Source organism: Macrobrachium rosenbergii, chromosome 57, assembly GCF_040412425.1.
Source record: "Macrobrachium rosenbergii isolate ZJJX-2024 chromosome 57, ASM4041242v1, whole genome shotgun sequence".
In the NCBI taxonomy this organism is placed as follows: Eukaryota; Metazoa; Arthropoda; class Malacostraca; order Decapoda; family Palaemonidae; genus Macrobrachium; species Macrobrachium rosenbergii.
Genome location: NC_089797.1, coordinates 78263 through 101834, shown reverse-complemented (window position 1 = coordinate 101834; position 23572 = coordinate 78263). Strand labels below are relative to the sequence as shown.

General features: G+C 37.5%; 1 protein-coding gene across 2 annotated transcripts in view; it reads left to right on the top strand.

Moving 5' to 3' along the window:
- Positions 1–23572, top strand: part of LOC136837019 (nascent polypeptide-associated complex subunit alpha, muscle-specific form-like) — a 60115-nt gene that overhangs the window by 32122 nt on the left and 4421 nt on the right. For both annotated transcript variants that reach the window (XM_067101562.1, XM_067101561.1), the window contains exons 2-9: positions 9434–11142; positions 11686–11763; positions 12547–12692; positions 13042–13091; positions 13292–13674; positions 17036–17524; positions 20555–20608; positions 21119–21181. In XM_067101562.1, coding sequence (XP_066957663.1) covers positions 9434–11142; positions 11686–11763; positions 12547–12692; positions 13042–13091; positions 13292–13674; positions 17036–17524; positions 20555–20608; positions 21119–21181 — 2972 coding nt within the window. The remainder of the gene's footprint in view (positions 1–9433; positions 11143–11685; positions 11764–12546; positions 12693–13041; positions 13092–13291; positions 13675–17035; positions 17525–20554; positions 20609–21118; positions 21182–23572) is intronic.

Below are 23572 nucleotides of genomic sequence, written 5' to 3'. Positions count from 1 at the left end.
TGTGAATTAGTTAGCAAAAGGAAATGTCATAAAAATAATCTAGAAACCAAAATAGCTTTTATACTCTGCTAATTAGTTGAATGTTTAACATCACCGTTTCCTATCAGTAAATGTAAACTGGCAGTAGTAAAGTATTTTATTGTATTAAGAAACGATTACTGAATTGAGTCTTTCTTAATTAGCATTTTTCCAAATTGCTCTCTAATAACTCCTGAATATCTTAGCCAAAACTTTATGACAGAAATGGTCCCCATATGTCCATTATACCAAAAATAAAAAAAAAAGAATAGTCGGGTTCTTTATTTGGTTTAGTAGATAGAGAGCATCGCCATATGTTCTCTCTCTCTCTCTCTCTCTCTCTCTCTCTCTCTCTCTCTCTCTCTCTCTCTCTCTCTCTCTCTTTCTCAGATTTGGGCTGCTCACTTTCACTCCTCTTGGCTTCTGAGATCTCTTTACACCTGTGCTGATTCTGGCTTAGGTTTCACGTATGAAGGAGTCTTAGCTTAGCTTTGAAACAGGAGAGATTCTTTTATTGTATTCTGTATACAGCGAATTCAGGTAGAATAATTTCTGTACCAGTTGTTTAACAATATCTAAGGATGCATGTTTTTCTGGGCTTCAGCCTCTTTTATCAGGCAACTTAGCATCATTTCTATCTCTGCCTTCATCTCCAGCATATTCTCCAGCTTCTTCTTCTTCTTCTTCCAATAACTAAGGAGGTATCTTTCTCATCGTTCACAGCATCATTTCCATCTCCCTCTTCTTCATCTCCAACATACTCTGCTGCTTCTTTCTTCTTCTTCCTCTTCTTCTTCTTCTTCCTTCCTCTTCTTAATGTCGAGACGCAAGATGGGACGGCTCGGGGAAAGTGGCTGGCTGGTTGGGTAGCGTAAACTTTCTCCCGCCAGAATCAGCAATGCAACGCACGTCTTCCGTGTCCTGATTCCGAAGGCGAAATCGGCCTTTCTTAGGGATCCTACGCTTCCTCCTTGTGAAAGGTCCGAGTCCTGCAAAAGGAAAGAAGGGCACGGATGCCGGTCATAGCGGTCGGCGGGTTCTGGAAAGGCTAAGAGGGCCTGGAACACGTAGTGATTTCTGTCTCTCAGGAGGAGTATTCCGACCGCCTTCTGCGGGGAGCGAGAGAAGATATTGCTCATGCGTCGTGATTGGGGTCTTTGGAAGTGGTGCAGCTTGCATCATCTGCTGTGAAGTGATTAAAACACCCTTTTTCAATTGCGTATCTTATCCTCAATGTGAAATTTCATTGGCGCACTGCAAGAAGTTACCTGATACTTCTTATGTTTCTTATCTCATATATGCTTGACAGTTATTATAATGAAAATGTCAGTGAGAAAACCATCAGGCCATTCTTTTTCAAATTTGAAAACCAGATATTTCACCTTCAAGAATTTTAGGCTTTCATATTTTAGGCTTATTAGGCCTGATCGGAGGTCGGTCCACTGAGGACAGATGTGTGGTTGAAGCAATCTCATCATCTGTTCTGCATTTGATAAATGATAAATTAAAGCAAAATGACAAAACAAACCTCAGGTAATCTCAAATATTTTTTACTAAACTACACAACGTCACTCAACCAGGTGTTGCATCAAGGGTGAAACTGCCTCAACACAATCTCTGGTGCCTGGAATGATAATTACCCTGTTGGTGGAACGTTTCTTTTTTAGGGCTGACTTATGTTTTTCATTAAAGTATAGCTCACATGGAAAGTCTTTTTTTATTATTTTAATATGGATACAAAACTGATGATTCAGTACTTTTTTTTTTTCTCGGAGACGAATTAGAAGTATTTTGTTTAATCATTTTACAGTTTGTATAATAATGGATATCAGGAAAATTGAAAACAATCTGATTATCCAGACACAATATCTTTTTTTTTTTTTTAAACACTTCTTTTTTTATCTTTTTAAACATTAGTATTTAGGTTTGCAATGAGAATTAATCTTCTATTTTATTCCTTTTCCAAAGTTTTATAAAGACAAAATCTCAACACAAAAATAACGGGAAGTTCGAGGAACTAGTTTTGCAATTAGTAATTTTGCAAAATTACAATTACTGTTCTATTAAATTTTTTTATTTCCAAATTTGCAAGATGGGAACATTTTCGTATTCCTGAAAGACCAATAAGGCGCCTTTTCTCCCTTTCCAAGTCTCACCATGTTGCTTTTTCTTATAAAAATCAATAAAATTCGAGGTCAGGTGTTAGATCAAATGTTAAGTCAAACGTTCAATGCACTTTCGTGACCTCATGATTCGCCATGGTAGATGTGTTCCTTGGAAGATTTCGTTATCTTCCCTGACCAATTTTTTCTTTATATTTATTCTTTCTGTCATAGGGCGAATGAAATGGGAAGAAAGGTGTGTACAAGAGAATTAGAGAATCAGCTTTTAGCAGCTTAAATAGCCATAATTGTATCTGTTCAGAAGCAATTATTTTTGATGAGGTGTCTGCGGTCATTGACATTTGAAGAGAGAGAGAGAGAGAGAGAGAGAGAGAGAGAGAGAGAGAGAGAGAGAGAGAGAGAGAATCCTAAAGCTATAGAGCTGTCATTCTCTTTCCCACGTTTGGTAAGTCTCTTAGCTTATTGAAAAGACCTATAGTTTACCATTTTGAAGAGAGAGAGAGAGAGAGAGAGAGAGAGAGAGAGAGAGAGAGAGGGAGAATCCTAAAGCTATAGACCTGTCATTCTATCTCCCACGTTCGGGAAAGTCTCTTTGCTTACTGAAAAGACCTATAGTTTACCCATTTGAAGAGAGAGAGAGAGAGAGAGAGTCCCAAAGCTATAGAGATGCCATCTGTTTCCCAAATCCGCCGCTGTAGGTTTGTGGCGCTGTTGTGCGGAGACTTCTCAAGATAAACCACCCAAACCATAATCAAAGTCTTCCTCCCGTGCTTCCGTACTTCTTGCAGAGTTTTTTCCTCTCTCTCTCTCTCTCTCTCTCTCTCTCTCTCTCTCTCTCTCTCTCTCTCTCTCTTCTTCCCTCCGTTAGCATTCTTTCCCTTCTCTTTGTATTGTCTGAATATATTATTATTCATTTCCCATTTGTATAGAACTGCGCATCCAAATGATTTTGTGAAGTCATGAGAGACTCACGATTGGGGCAGAAACAATCTTATTTGTTTAGTGGGACTGTTCTCTTCAAAAATCTAAGATTCTGTACCCTTTCACAGCTACCTTTGCAATTCCTCGAAGATTTTTATATATTTTTTGACAGTTCCCTCTGTATTCCCTTAAATCTAACTCTATTTTCTTTTACTTTCAGGTAAGATGAGAGGCAAAATATAAGAACTCCGACGAACGATAAGTATTGTAGGGAACGCAAACTCAATGTCGATTTAGACATTTTCCTCAATCAATCTAGCTCCAGGTCGTGAATGATGTTTGGCCTGCTTGCGGGTGCGTATGTGTGCGTGTATGTGTGTGTTTGTGTTTGCGCGTATGCGTGCACGTGAATGTTCTCGCTTGCAGATTCGAGGGGCGGTTGTCGCGTACTTTCCTCCCCGTGTTCATCCTGCGTGTTTCGAAACGCCTTGTTTTGTTCCGAGGAAAGAAATGGATTCAAAGATGAGGGTGAAAGTGCCTGTGGCCATCTGGCCGAGAGGAGAAGTAAATAAATATATGTATAAATAGGAGAATAACAGCGTATTGTAATTACTCTTCAATTGACGATAAAAACAGGATACTGATATTTACTGCTATCCAACTTACTGCTATTCGCTAGCGTAAGTTCCAAGCTCTGAAACAGGATATGTAAAAAAATAAATTTTCGTGTGTGTGTGTGTGTGTGTGTAAGAGAGAGAGAGAGAGAGAGAGAGAGAGAGAGGAGAGAGAGAGAGAGAGAGAGAGACGGGATCAAATACTTTTTAAAAGAAGGATAAGTTACAAAGTTATTGTAAGTCCATTAAATAATCTGCAAACAGAATATTTTCCATTTGAATAATAATAATAATAGTAACATTGATAATAATGTAGGCATTGCACTTACACCTATTATATATATACCTCTGCTGACGTAAGAATTTAATTAGATGAAAATTATTCGTAGTAACATGAGTCCTGAAATGGAGAAACAAATCCACAGGCATGCAACTGTACAAATATATTTAAAGATAAAAACTATACAGAGAGCTTTCGAGAAATTATACGGTTCCCCTTTTCAATCGCACTGATTCCCCAAAGCTCTGTTTAGAGTTTTATCTTAAAATACCTTTGCACAGTTACATCGGTGGATTTATTAGTTAAGTAATGAGTTAAGTACACATCAAGTACATTTGTACAGTTGCATAAGTGAAGATTTTTGTTCTCCAATGAGTTAAGTAATGAGTTAAGTACACATCAAATACATTTATACAGTAACATAACTGTAGATCTTTTTTCTCCAATGAGTTAATTACCCGTTAGCTAGTCGGATGTGCTGGGCCATATCTAGATCTGAGAATGGCCATGGGGCCCTCACAACCTCACATAAAAAAATAACTTGCATATTTGTACAGTAACATAACTATGGATGTGTTTCTCCAATTAATTAGGCACCCGTTAGCTAGTCGGACATGGTGGGAAGTATCCAGATCCGAGAATGGCCATGGGCCTCGCAACCTCACATAAAAAATAACCTTGCTATGAACCAAAATGCAAACACCCACTTGGGGTCCCTCCTTCAAAAGAGGAAAGAGTAGCGATGAGAGAGACCAAAAATTATAATTTCAGAAACGTTAACGCGTACCAGAATCGTCGATTTCGCAATGAAATGGCCTGTGAATATTGCAGGAGCCTGAATCTCATAATTGACGAAAGTTACACCTGTAATTGCAACGAATCTCACCACCATTTTGAAATAAGAAGGATGGAATGGTATTCTCATAAAGTGAAGTCTTATCTCGTAAACACATGAGATTATTATTATTATTATTATTATTATTATTATTATTATTATTATTATTATTATTATTATTATTATTATTATTATTATTATTATAATTATTATAGGGGTAGTAATAGCGGTATTATTATTATTATTATTATTATTATTATTATTATTATTATTATTATTATTATTATTATTGAAAAGTCACAGTTATATCAATAAACTGTATTATTTGTTTTTTTTACTTTTACAAATAATACAATTTTTTATTAATATAATTGTGGATTTTAATGTACAACAATTTAATCACGATATTATTATTATTATTATTATTATTATTATTATTATTATTATTATAAATTCAAAATTCACATTTATATCAATGAATTGTATTATTTGTGTTTAGCTTTTACAAACAATGCAGTTTACTGATATAACGGTGGATTTCTAATACTTTCTGTCACATTTTTCACTTTAGGAAAATAACAGTCAGAAAAAGAAAGGAAAAATGACAAAGTTCTATAACTTTCGATACAATGCATCGAAACAAATCCCCCAATAGCCATTAGCATAATGACAGGAATAAACGCCCAATTAGGAAAATTACATTCTGCTTTGAGATTTAAAAAGGAGAATTACTCCATCTGTCGTTAAGAAGCTATTTTTTTTCCTGTGTTAATGATAGGAATTGCTCTCTCCTCCCCGGCTGTCTAGTTGACAGTAATTATAGCAAGGTAATTTGTACCCAGTAATTTTGTCGACGTAAGTGGACTCAGTTATCTGCTCCTGGCAGTGATAACGCAGTTATATAGCAAATACATATAGATTATAGATTATAGAACAGGTAGACATTGTTTTTCGCCCAATCTTTCGTTGTCTATATGTCAATATTCTTTAGATATTTGAAAATGTTTTTTTGCTAAATCTGGTCATAGAAATGATTAAATTTATAGAACAGATTAAATTATAGAACAGATAGACATTTCTTCCCGGATCTTTCGTTGCCTATATTTGTCAATATTCTTTAGATATTTGAAAATGTTTTTGCTAAATCTGGTCATAGAAATAATTCAATTTATTTAATTTGTCAATACTCCTCACATGATTTGAAAATTACTTAATTAAATCTGGTCATAAAAGTGATTATGTACATTTCATTTATTTCAGTACTCTTCACATGATTTGAAAATACTCTGTTAAATCTGGTCATAGAAATAATTAATTTGATTTAATTTGTGTCAGTATTCTTCACACGATTTGAAAATTACTTTGTCAAATCGGGCAGTGAAAGTAATTAAATTAATTAGCTATTGTCAATACTCTTCCCATGACTTTAAAATATCTTTGTTAAAACGAGTCGTTCAGTTCATTTTATGAATGTCATTACCCTCTAAAAAATTTTTTTGGTATTTTACGAAAGCTGCTCATAAATGATTCACATACAGTCTATTTAATATGCAGCTGAAAATATCATTACTTTAAGAACTTATATATATATATATATATATATATATATATATATATATATATATATATATATTATATATATATCATATATATATATATATATTGTATGTATAAGTATGTAAATGTATGTATATATATATATATATATATATATATATATATATATATATATATATATATATATATATATATATATATATATATATATATATATATATATATATATATATATATATATATATATATATATATATATATATATATATATTATTATCAAATCACCTCATAAATAATCACATGCAGTTTGTACACACCGAACAGCTGACGCTCTTGAGATAATACGAAAAAATATGCCAACATTATTATCATTAATTTTTTTTTATTTCGGCAAAACTTTATTTGTTATGCTGTTCACTCATCAGTTTTTTCTTTATCATCTTTAATAGCGAGAGACTTTCACAACTCCGTCCTTCATTCTTCTTCTTCTTCTTCTTCTTCTTCTTCTTCTTCTTCTTCTTCTTCTTCTTCTTCTTCTTCTTTACGACAATTTTGGCCGCTCGCTTTCGCAAACGATTCGTTATCTCTCTCTTATCTGGTTAGTGGCGGCGAAATTAGGCTGGAAGCGCGCGCTTTCTGCAGACACATTTTGTATTTCTCACAAGCAGTTTGTGGTGCGTGATGTGACGACGCTTTTTTGTCATTTGGCAAGAAGTAGATTCAGAATATAGCATTAGAGATAATGTAAGTAGACAGGGTGGGCCAGGAGACGGTCGCTTGCCCCCACCCCCCAAAATTTTGCCAAGTGGAAACAGTCATATAGAATCAAAATCCCCAAAATAGAGGAATTAATAATATATGCTACACTCTACAATCCACAAGGAATAACAAAGCATGAAATTCATCAAGAAATTAATTAGAAATAAAATTTCGGCGGAGATCTATTCCTGTGCAGATAATAATAATAATAATAATAATAATAATAATAATAATAATAATAATAATAATAATAATAATTATTATTATTATTATTATTATTATTATTATTATTATTATTATTATTATTATTATTATTATTATTTAGAAGATGAAACCTATTCATATAGAACAAGCCCACCAAAGGGGCCATTGACTTGAAATTCAAGCTTCCAAAGAATAATACGCGCGTGCGCAACGGAAACGCGTTAAAGAAGCCATGATCAATCGATAGTCACGGGCATTAGAGCCTCTTTTCTTTCGTGACTGTTAAACCGTAGCCATTATCATTGTTTACTGTCATCATCATTAACCTTTGTACTTACAGTGTCACGTGTCATCAATAAACAATACGATATTTTACAGAATCGAAACTTCATAATATTAAAAACACAATAGAAATGGAAGCAATTCGGACAATTACATGACATTAGCTGCCACATGTCACCAATAAGCAATACGACATTTTACAGAACTGGAACTTCTTAATATTAAATAAACTGTAGAAATGGAAGCATTACGGACAATTACAAGAACACTTGCGTCATCACTCCCTCCCTCTTCCCTCCTGTCCATAACGTGAAAGAAAAAAAATTCGCGCCCCAAATTCCAGACGCAGCGAAAGTGAAGATCACACTCGGATCTTCCCCCGGGAGGGGGAGACGACTCTGTAACTTAAGACCCCGGGGGGATTGGGGGACTCTGCAACAGAAGAAGAAGAGTTGCAGGTAGTAGTGGTACTCCATTAGTGTCGTAACATGGCGTGAGGCTCCCAGCGTCAATCGCTTTTCGTCTTCCGGTTCCGAAACGCTTCTCTCGCGTATTTTTTTTTTTTTTTTTTTTTTTTTTTGGCTGCGTCTGGTCTCTCTGCAACCACGCAGTCGTCTTCGAAAGGGGAACCTTGTAGCTGTAGTATATTTTTTTATTTGTGGGTGTATTTTTTTTAAATATATATTTTTTGACGTGTGGCTTTTATCATGTATTCTTCATAAGGAGGTCCTTGTAGTTATACTTTTTTTAGGGAGAGAGAGAGAGAGAGAGAGAGAGAGAGAGAAGAGAGAGAGAGAGAGAGAGAGAGAGAGAGAGAGAAAGAGAGAGAGAGAGAGAGAGAGCGAGAGATTGTTTGTGTGTTAGGTCAACACCTCAGTAACTTCGAAATTAGCTAAGGTTGCTTCTTTGGCGACATAGATTTCTGTGTCATATTTGCATAGTAACAACTGTTCCAGTCAATACTAAGTTCCATAATGGAGCGCAATGACCGAGGTAGTTCATTGGTGATACTTACACATTAAAGTAATTGGGCCTATAATTACATTATACTGGACTGCTATGATCGTCACATTCACATGATCTTTTTGGCACTTACCTTAAAGATAGACCACTGTTAGAATGTTACCCTTGAAGGGTTCTAAGTGAACACAGGAATAAATAGACTCTTGAAGGCTCCTGTCAGAATATATTAAATATGGAATTTTCTATTCCACTACTGTGATATTATTAATTTCAGATCTTACTCATTATTTATCATTATCCTTCAGGACTTTTACTTTCCATCTTCTGTTTTCCCATGGTGAGAAGTGGTGTAAATACAGTTCTTGAAGGCTCTTATCAGAATATCTTGAAGGTGGAATTTTATATTGCAATACTGTAATATTTGTTATTGATTTCATCTAGTCCATTTTTCCTCATTATTTTTCACAAATTTAACTTCCTTTTCAGTACTGTTTATTATTATCAATTTCATATATTGTTTATTTTTCATCGTTATCTTTCAGAAATTTAACTTCCTTTGCAGTACTGTGTATTATTATTAATTTCATATCTTGTTCATTTTTTATCATTATCTTTCGGAAATTTAACTTCCTTTGCAGTATTAGGATATTGTTATTAATTTCATATCTTGTTAATTTTTCGTCATCATCCTTCGGAAATTTAACTTCCTTTGCAGTACTGTAATATTATTATTAATTTCATATCTTCATTTTTCGTCATTATCCTTCAGAAATTTAACTTCCTTTGCAGTATTATGATATTGTTATTAATTTCATATATTGTTCATTATTTTATCATTATCCTTCAGAAATGAAACTTTCCTTAATCCTTTTCCCAGGTGGTGTTATTAATAGCCCTGGCGGCGGGAATCTCAGGAGTGCCCGAGTCCCGTTTCATCGGATACTACGCCCAAGCAAGAGACTATCCAGCGCCCGCACCTGCCTACGGTCCGCCACCGGCACCAGTCTACGGTCCTCCCCCTGCTCCGGTGTACGGTCCACCTCCCGTCCCAGTCTACGCTCCCCCTCCACCTTCCGAGGGGAAAGGCCAAGGAAAAGGGAAAGGTGGTGGTGGTGGTCTGTTCGACTTCGACATCTTCCAGGGATTCAAGGACTTCTTCAGCTTTGGCGGGAAAGGCGGCAAAGGAGGTGGCGGGAAAGGCGAGGAGTCCTACGGACCTCCTCCGCCCCCTCTTATTCAGAGCTACGGCCCTCCTCCAAAGGCGCCTAAGGCATCCTACGGACCACCTCCAAAGGCCCCTAAGGCATCCTACGGACCACCTCCAAAGGCCCCTAAGGCATCCTACGGACCCCCTCCAAAGGCTCCAAAAGCGAGTTATGGACCTCCTCCACCGCCACCGAAAGCATCTTATGGTCCCCCTCCACAGCCTCCAAAGGGAAATTACGGTCCTCCTCCTCCTCTTCCTGCTCTTCCTCCTCCCCCTGCGAAGGGACACGTTTCAGTGCCCAAGGGCGGCTTCGGACCCCCAAAAGCTCACAGCCACATTCCAGTAGCACCTGCTCCGTCATATGGTCTTCCTCCTCCTCTTCCTCCCCCTCCTGCTCCAGCTCCATCTTACGGTCCTCCTCTCCCTCCTCCTGTGGCCCCAGCTCCATCTTACGGAGCTCCTACTGTCGGAGTAAGCCAAGGTTATGGAGCTCCCAAACCAGGTGATATCATTGTTGCTCCTTCTGGTGGTCATGGTCATGGAGGACTTGGAGGACATGGAGGAGGACTTGGAGGACATGGAGGAGGACTTGGAGGACATGGAGGAGGACTTGGAGGACATGGAGGAGGACTTGGTGGAGGACTTGGAGGGCATGGAGGAGGACCTGGAGTAGAACTTGGAGGACTTGGTGGAGGACTTGGTGGAGGACTTGGAGGGCATGGAGGAGGACTTGGAGTAGAACTTGGAGGACTTGGAGGGCATGGAGGATATGTTCCTCCACCTCCTCCCCCAGCTCCATCAAACAATTACGTCGCTCCCCCACCTCTCCCTCTGGAACCTGCTCCAGCGCCTTTAGACAACTACGCTCCACCTCCGCCTCTCCCTCTTGAAACTGCTCCAGCGCCATCAGACAACTACGTTCCACCTCCACCTCTCCCTCTGGAACCTGCCGTGGCTCCACTTCCTTTAGAAAACGTCCCTGCCCCTGCAGATAACTATGCCGTGCCTCCCCCTCCCCTTCCCCCACCGGTGGCTCCAACTGGTTACCTTGCTCCTACCCAGAACGTCATCGTTCCAGCAAATCCTCCGCTCCCAGTCGTTCCAGCTGTTCCAAATCCTCCAATTCCTGTGAAGCCCGATTGCGAAGCCTGTGATCAGGCTCCTTGGGTGCCAATGCCTGTAGTAGCGCCTGTTGCTCCCGTGGTTCCTGTAGCTCCTGTGGCTCCTGTGGTTCCTGTGGTTCCTGTGGTTCCTGTAGCTCCTGTGGTTCCTGTTGCTCCTGTTGCTCCTGTCGCTCCTGTCGCTCCTGTTCCAGTTGCACCCGTGGATCCAATTGGGGTAACCAGTCCTCCAGCCCCCATCGATATCTATCCACCAGCGTAAGCGTTAAGGATATGTTTAGTTTTTTGTTTTAAATAAAGACAAAGACAGAAAATACAAGTGTCAATAAAAAACTAAATATTAAAATCTTTTAAGAAATGAATTAATATCCTCAAAGAATTTAAAATTCTTTGAGATTATGCAATGAATAATTAGATAAATGTAGATATCTTTTAGGAAATGAATGTAGTATCCACAAAAAGTTAGTGCTCAAAATTCCTTTATAAAAAAATTTGGTATTTTAGGGAGTAAAGTTATAATTTATGATCTAATTTTTATAAAAAAAAAAATGGGAGGGGATCCTGCTCTCAGCTTTCCCTTTGAAGCTACTCATAAACAACTAAGTTCTTTTACAATCACAGACTTTCAGGTCAGTGGCAAATATACCAAACGCAAAAGCATGTTTAACATTTGATCATGTTTCCATAATTCTTTAACAATAGAAGAAACATATCATTCACCACCTATAAGAAGGTAAAGAATCCCATCATTACTCTTTTATGATTTAAAATATGAATGAAACTTTTTTTTTCCTTCTTCAGGCCAGCTATCGATATCAGACTGGCACCTACACAAACTGGGGCAGTAGATGATGGAACAGTATTTATTGTCGATGATGCGTAAGTATTGGGTATTACTGACGCTGTGATTGAACCCTTTGTGGCTACTTGTTTTCTTGACACTGTTGGTGCATAAGAGATAAAGAAGCTTACAGAGTAACGATAATTTCTAATTACTCCCCCTTTAAAAGTAAGTTCAGCTAACCAATATGAGTTTGCTTGTCTTGGGCATTCTTATATTTTTTCATAAATTGAAAGGATCCGAACCACGCCAAGATATAGTCCAATAGGATCTTTAGCTTAATGGTATAATTAAATGAACAAAAATGTCTCACTACGACTTTTAAGCGGTAAAACATTACATAAAAAAAAGACAATAAATTTCCGAGATCGAGTAACAACTAATGGAAATCACATATGTATGTAGGATTTAGAAAGATCTCATCCTGTGTTAAGGGGCTGGTTGCCTCGATACGTCTTCTCCAACCGCTCCTGTCGAAAGCATCTTCCTCCACTATACCCTTGTCCTCCAAATCCCACTTCGCTTTATCACTCCTTCTAATCCTTTGCCTCCTTCTTGACATGCTTCCTCTAACAGGTTCCACTTAGGCCCACCTCACCCCTTCCTCCTCCCTAATCCTTACTACATGATCATACCATCTCAGTCTCGACTCTGTTATCAAAAATCTCAGTCTAGACCACCCTACCACTTCTAGTTTCTTCATATTCCAGCCTCTCACGCTGCGAGATCTAGTCATTAGAGACTTCATTCCAAATCTTTAGAATGATCTATGTAGAGGAAACCTCAAAGAATGACTCATTACATTCTTCATTTGCTTCCAGGGCAGGGGGACGTGACCCAAGGGTAATGGATGACCCAATCACCACTCTGGACAGCGTTCAGTTCTTATCAGATGATGATCCACTGACTACGATAGTTTCCAGTGACGTTATTGAAACTGACCCAGTGTTCGTTGTTGATGAGGGAGGTAGGTCAATAATTTAGGATACAAATGATGAAAAGAGAATAATGGTCAGAAACCATTCATTACAGAGCTGTTCCAAGAATTCTAGTTTTAGAATTCTAGGTTTCTACTGAACAAGTGCTTATTTTAATTGTCGTTGTTGTCCTCTGTCCATCATTATATCACAAATTCTTTCCTGAAGGATAGACATATTCAAGCATTGCACATCCAGAGTAGATTGGTGTTTTTAAAGGCCTTTCGTTATTAATAAGATGGTTTTACTCAGATCAAAATTATATGTCCTATCATCATAAATAGTAAAAAGATTACCGGTACGTTTTGGTTAATTTGTTCTTTTTCCACAAATCCACAGGACCAGAGGTGGTGACATTGGGTAACCAGCTGCCAGAAGTTATCGGCAATGTAAGTAAACAAAACTGATCGATGTTGATGTCATTTTGAAAAAGATATATAAGTAGTTTTATAACTTTTCCATACAGGAGGTATAAAGAGATCTCGATTACCCTTCTGGAGGCGGATGTTAATCTTTAATGATTAAACCAGTAATAGTCGGTAATACAACAGACAGTACAAAGGACTGACCTGATCAACTTTTCCCGCAGGTCGTCCTAGATACAGAAGCACCAGTTTTCGATACAGCTACCTTTGTCGAAACAAGAGCCCAAGAGCCCGTAGACACTGAAGCTCCAGTAATTATTCTTGACACTGAGGCGCCTGAACCTGTTTTAAAAACAGAACCTCCAGCACCTGTTGTGGAAACTGAAGTCCCAGAACCTGTATTTGAAACAGAAGTCCCAGTAGCTGTTCTAGACACTGAAGCACCAGTTTTAGAAACTGAAGCACCGGCGCCCGTTCTTGGCACTGAGCTCCCAGGACCCGTCTTCGAGACAGGAGTCCCAGTAGCACCGGCAGATCTCTCCGTCGTAGATGTTCGAACGAATAATCTGGCGCCACAGGATGAACCAGAGCCACTCATTACACCAGCGTGAGTAAAACGGGATGGTACAAGGCTACACAAAATTAATAACCTTACAAAACTATCATGCTGATAGTTTTATAACAGTAACCTTAGTTTAGATTGCATCCTGTAGATAAGAGCTTCATACAATTTGCTTTTAATAACAAATTTGTTGCATTTCTTCAGAGCACTGGCGGCATATAGGTAATCTAGGGGAGATGTAATTGGTATAACCGCAATGAAAACAAAACAAAAGCTTATGCTCTATAAACAACGGTTTTTCTATGATGACAACACAAGGAAAAATTATGAATTTGAAGGCTGTAGAAGCATATGCTTGATTAGAAGTAGGAAAAATCTATTCACACTATTAATATTTAATTAGATTTGTATAATATTTTTTGTATGGGTAACTTTAAAGCAAAGGAGCATTCTAAATGCAAAGTAATACTTCAACATGTATACGTAACACAAATTTCCATTTGGAAAAGGAACAACAAAAATTGCTCCCTGTAAGACTTTATTAGTAAATACCAAAACCTTCCTTATTTCCTCTTGTAATCTAAATTTTGAAAACATGGAGTTTGCCATTTATTTAGTTGTCTAGAAATGAGCCTGAGAAATAATGGTAATATTTTGCTTAAGAATGAATGTTCCAAATATTCATATTCATCAATTACCTTTGTCATTTAGTCAATATTCGTCAACCGGACGAGAAGATTTTTAGCTACACAGCCGGGTCAAATTTAAAATCGTTGTCATCACACTAACACAACCTAGAATAAGACAAAGCTGTATATATTGTAAATAAATGTATATAATGACTTTTTGAACTTTGCTAACAATGCGCATGGTAGATGATTACTAACACATTTGCTCTAATTAAAGTAGTTATAACCATAACATAACTAACTACTAATTGTAGATACTGCAACTTTTGTAGCTTACTAAAATTACTCAGAATCCACTGAGCACTTACAGCAATTTATCAGAAGCTTTTTTTGCCAGTAAAAAAATTACTAAACAACATTTCACTGGTTTGGAGAGCATTCTGGAATAAGCATTTCTTGAGCCCTTATTAACCCCTTTCGTAAATCAACAGATACCAACAGCCTATCAATGTAGATTTGGGAACTTTTGGACGTTTATTCATCTCAACAACAGAGTTCATTCCACCAACCACCACTGAGTTTTTTCCTGATGAGACAACCACAGCTGACAATGAAGTTCCAGAGATGCGTAATGAAAATATAGATGAGGGATTGCTAAGTATTTCCCAGGAACCAAGTAGTATGACTGGGGAACAAGCTATCATACTTGTGGAAAAACCTATGTCCCTAGACATGATGGCAGGAATAAGATCTGAAAGTAACTTGGAGGTGAATCAGACTGAAACTATAGATATGGCAGATATAGCAATAACTGAAACATTGCAGACTATTCCAACTATTATAATTGTGGGAGAATCTATGTCTTTAGACATAATGGCAGCAGTAACAACTGAAGGTAGCTTGGAGGAGAGCCAAAATGAAACTACAAGCACAATTGAACCAGATATGGAAATAATTGAAGAGTTTCAGACTAATCCTTCCAATAATGTTATTGAGCCTTTTACTGATCTCACAAAAGAGAATTTAGTGGAGTTTGAAACAACTACACTTGATGCTGTTGTTAATACAATGTCCAGTACAAATGAACCTCAGGAGAGAGCAACAACAACGTTCAGTACTCCAGAGCTACTTGAAGTAACAACTGATGTTCCAGTGGCTATTGATGAAGGTGAATTATCTGGATTCTTTGCTACAACAACTGTTGTTCCAGCAGATACAGAGTCTGTGGAGGGGGCACTTGATATCCCACAAGTAACAGGTTCCCCAGTGCTCCCAATATTTGAATCACAAGCTGATCCAGTCTTAAATGCAAATCATAGTCAACATGTTATGATAATAGTTGACAATATGCAGAATGATTTGCCAGTATCAACCTCTATATCTTTAGATGCTCTCCTTTCTCAAATGACAGTTGATGGTGATTTGTTTACAAACGCTCCACCAAGCAGCTTCCTAGAGTCTGTAGATACCGCAGTTGATGTATTTTCATCAGTAAATGATACCAAATCTTCAAATGAAGAGCACCAAAAAATCATATTGGTTAACAATCCACAACTAAGCATCTCCAAAGTTGCAGCTGCAGTTTCAGAAAAGGAGATATTTAATCTTGAGGACTCTACAGTTACTCCTGACAATGAAAATACACATTCAGATTTGTTGTTTGAGCATTCTTCTTCAGGTATGGATGGACACATGAATGAAAAAGAAGAAAATGCAGTTACACCTAAACCAACTGGCAATCCATTAACAAATTTACTACTTGCTGCTCTTAACAATGAAAAGCAACTCATTCCCGTCACTGAATCAGGGAATTTAAATGTATCAGACTCAACGCGGGACCATACTAGTCAAGGGATAAACGAAAACTCTAGCACCAGTAGCAGTAATATGGCTGACACTTTAGGTAGTTTTATTCATAGTGTTGATGATGGTTTACTGAATGAAGAATTGCCTAGCAGGATGACAAATGATTTCATGACAATTGATGATTCTGAAATAATTCCAAAGGCTGTCATGGAAAGCAATGGCAAGGAAATGATTTCATCTTTAGTCACTGAGCAAGATGACAACACTTTGAGCTTCTCAAGTAACCAGAATTCCCAAAGTTCAACAAAGATTTCGATTGAAAAAGTCAAATCTCAACCTGCTGTTCATGATCCTCAATTTTTAAAATCAACAACGGCAGCTATACCTTTGACAGGAACAGAAGATCAAGGTAGGGGCTCATCAGCATCAGCATTTATAGATATAAGTCTCCTGCAGGCCTTTGTACCACCTAGCAACGCAATAATGGCTCCCATACCTTTCCCTGTAGTAAATGTCCCCGTTTTCCTGCCGGCTGAAGGAGCACAAAAATTACTGCAGTTCAGCTCCTCTGAAGCTTTCTTACCCCTCATCCTTTTCCCGATGTCACCCTTCCTGGAACATCAGCAAAGAACTGCGTCTCTTAAAGAGCTGCAAGTTGAGCCCCAAAGGCAGAACAGTCCTGTAGCAGATGCTCATGGAAAAAGCATCAGCCTCCAAGATCATCCGGACAGAAGGTTGGGGGTGTTTGGCGGAAAATTTTCCAATGCTTATATATTTGCACACTCATTCCTTTTGCATGGAGCTAAAGACATAACTTTTAACAGCATGCTGAAGTTAACCACATGATACTCATAATGTTAGACTAGTAATGATTTACCTTTTTTATTTTATTTTCAAGTGAATATAACGATAAATTTTGTTTTAGAAATATTCCATTACTATGAAGCTTATACTTTCTTCAATTTTTACAGTGTTCTTGTGGATTCATTTGCACTCAACCCAAATGATGTTATGTTCAGACTGACAGATTCTGAAGTAGTGGAGGTGGGTCAGCCTCAGTTCATTTCATCCAGTGAGGGCACTGCTGGTCCTTCCCAGTTTGTATCCATAAGCAATCCAGAGGTTGTCAGTGTTGGGGAACCTGCATCAGTTTCTGTTTCTGACGCTAATGTAGTCAGTGTTCAGCAACCAAGAACCCAAACAGATGTAGGTGCTGTCCAGATTCAAGAAGGCTTCACGCCAATCATCGTCCCAAATGTTAACGAGAATGTTGTACCAGCAAATGTCGTTGATGTTGGTCAGCCGCAGTTTATAGACCAAAGCTTTGGACAGCCCCAGCCAGGGATACCCCTTGGTGTGTCACAGCCTCAGTTAAATTCTGTGTCACAGCCTCAAGTTATCTCTGTCTCCCAGCCTCAGATTGTATCTGTCTCGCAGCCCCAGTTTCAGCAGCAGACCAGGTAAGACGCCAAATGTGGGGAAAAATAGTGACACAAATTCATTCATCCCTAAACAAATATTAGCACAGTAACAATACATGTTTTCACTAAACAAGTTATACAACCTATACTAACACTAAACAAAATAAGAAAGCATTCCACATAGATACCAGCTCATAGCAATGGAGTATTTTACTGCATTGCTTCCAACACAATACCTTCAATTTAGTCTTCTTACATTAAAGCACCTAATAAACGTGAACAGCATTGTGACATCAGTTGTACAATTCTGCACTATAAAACATCCCATTTTCAGAATATCCTGGCACCGCAGACTTAATAATGGCATAAAAAGTTAGAGTTAAATCAACCTTGTATTGTTTTACAAATTTCCATTCTTCAGTTACTGTCAAAATACCAATGAGAAAAACTTCTTGAGCACGGACTGTTTAGAGAAATTGAAATCATTACCTTTGATTATTTTAGTTGTGCTCTGTGGTAATTGCAAAGTATTTTAATGTGCATGTTTGACACTGTAATTATATAAATGACAAATTTTTGCACTTGCACGAAGTAATAGTTGGTTGAATATTAAGAGTATGTGAATGCAAAAGTCTATTTTAGCATGTTTTTTACATAATCATTGCTATACTGAATATCTTGAGATGTGGATCTTGATATTCAAGAAAGGTAATTCTGTTACTCTACCTTTGAAATGTGGCAATTTCCAGGTACTCACCTTTATACTCTTTCCATATTGAAATTAGGATTTTCTTCTTTTATTCAAAAAAAAAGCAATCGCATCAGTCTTCAGGAAGTGTAGATCTTTGATAGCTGAAATGTAATGAATCTAAATCCAATTAACACGAAACCTGGAAATTGCACTGAATTTCATTTTACAAGTTTATCGTGCACTCAACCTGTATACAAATAATTTTCATTATTTGGTGGAAGTAGACTGTACACATGGTGCCCATGATGTGGGACTTACAAGTAAAATGCATGCTAATTGCATCATTGCATGTACCCTCAGCCAAGTGACAGTGACTCAGCCTGACGGAAACTACATCGCTCCTTCACAGCTCAGCATCACTCATTCCTCTCCCACATCGTCCTCAAACGGAGGTCTGCAAGTAGCCCAGCTTCAGAGCTTTGAATCACAAATTACTGAAGGTGGCGTCAGTCTTCTGAATGTTGGGACGCCCCAGTTTACTGGCTCGAGTCAGGGGGTTCCTGGAGACAGTCAGGTTGTCTCTTTAGGCAGTCCCCAGATAGTGTCTATAAGTGATCCACAGATTGTCTCTGTGTCTACTTCACAAGATTCCTCCATATTTCAGTCTCAGGACAATCAAGTATTAACTTCTACAGGTGACTTTGGAGTTCCATTGTCTGCAACATCGGTTCAAGGATCCCAGTTCAGTAATAATGATTTCCAGAATCAGCAACAATCATTTTCACAAACGTCTGGTGGGTCAGTTATTGCTGCAGAATTAATTTCTTCACTAACACCCAGTTTTGGGTCAATCCCTGGAGTGGAACAGAATGTTATTAGTCAAGGTAGCCAAGCAGTACAACCTCCTGCCCAAGTAATCAATGCTGAACTTGTATCTTCATCTTTCTCAGGACCAGAGTCCTTTGTTTCCGGTGGGCAAACTGTTGATATTAAACAAGAAAGTCTACCTCAGGGTGGGGAATCATCAATTATTCAAGCAGATTTACTTTCTTACTCACCCCCAGACTTAAGTTCAGTTTCTGGAATCAGGGAAAGTCAGAACTTTGGTCAGGCAGGATTTACAGTTTCCAATTCAAACCCTAGTAGCTCCATTTTCAAGCAAATGTTGAAGCATCATCTCAAGACCTTGGATCGTTCGCAAGAGGTAGTGAACAGACCATTTTCCCGCCACAACAGACAGTTCTTGGTAGTCAAGTAGGAACAGTTTCTAACTTTGAAAGTTCACAGGGGTCAGTTGTCCCAGTGGATCTGTCCTTCTCCAAAACTAACATTCTCTCAGAGGGAGGTAACCAAATCTCATTTGTTGGACAGTCTATTGGAAGCCCTGTTGATAATCAAGTAATATCTGTATCCCAGCCACAAATACAGGATATCTCCCAACCTGAAGCTGTTCATTCATTTAGCAGCCAGGATTCTTTCTCTATCAACCAAGGATCTTTCATCAACAATCAAGATTCCTTTGCAAACAATCAAGGATCTTTCATCAACAATCAAGATTCCTTTGCTAGCAATCAAGGATCTTTCATCAACAATCAAGATTCCTTCGCCAGCAGTCAAGGATCTTTCATCAACAATCAAGATTCCTTCGCCAGCAGTCAAGGATCTTTCATCAACAATCAGGGTTCCTCTGCTAACAGTCAGGATCTATTCAGTAACAATCAAGGTTCCATTGGTGTCCCACTAGACGCTGCGTCACCTCAGTTTGATAACACTTTCTCTTCTGAGCAGCAATTTTCAAGTGGAAATAGCCAGTTTGTATCAGGTCCCACTTTCGCTGGGGAAACCTTTGGCGACGTTGGCATTAGCCAGGTATCCCAGGTCTCCTCTGAGCCTCAAATCAATCAAGTGTCGCAGCCAGAATTGCTGCACTCTTCGTTCTCATCTGCCGATGTGCAAGATTCTCTGGGCATCTCAATCACCTCGACTTCCGCCCAAGTCAAAACTCCAGACATGAGCTCGTTGCCACTTGCAGACTCCGCCTCCTCCTCCTTCTCTGTATCTTCCTCCTCCCCCGAATTCCCCCCCTTTTCGAGCGCTCAAGACGTAGCCAACGACCCGCTCAAGTAAGTCAGACTGCAAGACTTTGCTCATCCAAGACAAAAAGGCTAAGTTGTTGATTGTTCATTGCCAGCTTTACTAATAGACTCTCACCATTCACTGAACGATTCGGGTCATGTATATCGAAGTGATTTATTCATATCCTCAATTTCCAAGACGTCAGATTGCATATGAGAAAGATATTGCGAGAACTGTGCTATAAAAACGAAGAACTCTGTGACGGTAACAATACTCATCTATTCTTTTCTGATGTCTTTTAGTTCTGTCGACGTCCCAGCCCAACCAGCAGTTGTATTCCAAGACAACTTTGCACCGTAAGTTCGTTTGCTTCAGCGGCGTAAGAAGACGGATAAGTAGCTCATTTGACTCCCACACGACGTTCAGCCTTCCCAGTGTGACTTTTTCCTCACAATCCTTTTTTTTTTCATTTTACCAGTTTAATAATGCAGACAGAGTTACAGAGAGTGAGACTATTAACTATTCATTTTTGTTTTTCCTAAGTTGACCAGTAGGTAGGTATCATTAGAAGGAGAAGAAGCAGCAAACGTAAGTGAAGATGATATTTTCCCCATGGACGTAAAGCTTGACCTGACTGACAAGATAAGTGAACATTCCGTTGATGTGGTTTAAAAAAAAAAAAAAAAAAAAACAATGGATTCTGCTGCCACTTTTTTCTGTTTTTTTCTGATATATAAATAGTGTAAGCTTTAAGGTTTTAAAATTAAATCAGGATTATACTTAGGCATATGAACTTTGCTGTTGAAAGCATAACTTTTATCAGGAGACTGACCCAGTGTTGATTTCCGCTTCCCTCTTTATTGCAGGTCCTTCCAGCAAACTATTAGGGAGACGCCCCCTCAGCTGTCCTACCTTCCTCCTTCCAACAGGTGAGTTAAACTCAGATTTCTCTTGAATTTAAGCCCTTTTTTGTATCCCCGAGAGATGTCTCTTCGCAAACTAGAACTCACATGCGGACGTTTCCAAAAATTCTTTGAAATAGACTGAATTCAAGATATTGGAAATTTTCGTCACGTATAGATATGACAAGAGATGTCGTATCTTTACCATTCATTACCTGAGATTAGTGATCAGACATTTTCGTCAAATATAGACGTGAAAGAAGAGTCTTATCTTCGTCATTCATTCATTCATTCATTTTTACATGAACATTTTCCCCCTCTTGTTCTAAAACTTTTCCCTTTATAAAAGTGTCGAAAATTTTGATAGGTCTGCATAAGAGTTCGTATTTTCGGAAGAGACGTTTATCCATTTCGAAGAATCCTGTTTATGAACTTGAAGTGACTTTATAAACACATTTTCTAAGCTGTTTTGCTCATCGTATGAAAATTCTGTTATGTATGCAACAGTTTAGTAATATTTTAGTGGGAAAACTACCTTTTTTATGAAATTTCATCTGAATTCTATATTTAGCTATCTATTCATGCTTTGTAACAAATAATAATGAAAAGTAACTTCATGGTACAGGCTACAACGATAAATTTGTTAATTTTCCCTTTTATAGATTTTTTTTTCCTATATTTACAGTCCAAATTAATGTTTAAAAAACATATTTATGGGTTAATAACATGAACTGGCAGAGTTTGAATAGACATAATTCATAATTCACCCACAGACTTAATATATCCATAGGATAATGTATAAAACGGTGTAAAATTATTTAAATTATTCATGAAAGAATAAAACAATAACATACTGTGTACTGAGTGTTAGACTAGCTGTACCTTGTATGACTATTTTCATACGACTGTGAACAGTTAATATAGCTTTGTGAGCTTTGTTTTATGATGCATATTATATATATATATTATATATATATATATATATATATATATATATATATATATATATATATATATATATATATATATATATATATATATATATATATATATATATATATATATATATAATATATATATATATATATATATATATATATATATATATATATATATATATATATATATATATATATATATATATATACAATGCCTATATATGACCACGTACAAAAAAATTATAATGATCATCATAAGCATCTTCATCATTTTGTTTCTTTGTATGTAGTTTCGCATTTCGTTGTATATTGACACTACAACTAACAGCGCCATGAACCCAGTATGATTTGATGCTTTCATTAACTGCTAGGCCCCTGTATTTTTTGTAAATATGTAACCATTAACTCATTCGTTGTAAAGACAACCTATTTATTCAGCTACGGTTTTTAGTTCATAGATTCAGGTATTAAATGTTGTTGCTTCTTACTTTTTTTTTCTAACAAAATGGTAGCAAATGCTACCTCGTTAAGAAAGAGAGAGGGTGCGTCTTAATTGGCAGCCCTTGCTTAGTGACCCAAGGATTACAGAAGTCAAAGAAACCTGAATAAAAATGAATGACAATTTTTGATGCTCTCTTTGTGATGAGACCAACTTTAGTGTTTTAACTTCCTTCACTGGCAAAGTTTAGCAAATTCATCAGGTAGATAAACTTGATTCATCAAGTATTATCCTCTCAAGTAATCTTATTCATCAGTAACCTAGCTGGTATACATAGGCTGTCTAAAAAGAGAAATGTTTTTTCATAAATGAGAAACAGGATAATGGCAATTAAACTTCATCTCGACAGTGACATACCTCTTCTGAAGACTTGCTCAGCAAAACCAAATATAACTCTGCCATCTTCAGAGATTTGTTCTTGGTGATCATTTCAGTAATTTATGTGAATCTGAAATACCCACAACTAATAAGTCTAACGATTTTGGCATGTGGATTTGAGGTGGACAAATCTCTGATAAAGTGGAGAGTAAATTCTTTTGGCACTGCTGCCTACTGACATGAAACTAAATACAGATCATTGTAAATTTCTGTTTATATTTGAGGAAATATGAAAGACGTATTCTTTTTCACACCAGTGAATGCACAAATAACAACTTACAAATGTTTGGGTATCCTCAGAAACATCCCTGAGTTACTGTGTGTGTGTGTGTGTGTGTTTGAAAATTTAGAGATAAACAATACTAACAAAAGAAAGCTCAAGATGCCTTTGGAAAAAAAAAATTCAGGAATACTGACAAGGCGTCTTGTGACTCAAACCATGAGGACACCAGCATAGAAGTGAAAGTGTGCAAACACTTCGCTGTATTTCGTCCAACAGAGATTTGAAAAAATCTAATTTACCTGATGGCCCTGCTCTTGCCAACCCTTCTAACTTTTCCCTTCAATGCATGTCAGCAAATTATGTGGGAATTTTTATGTATT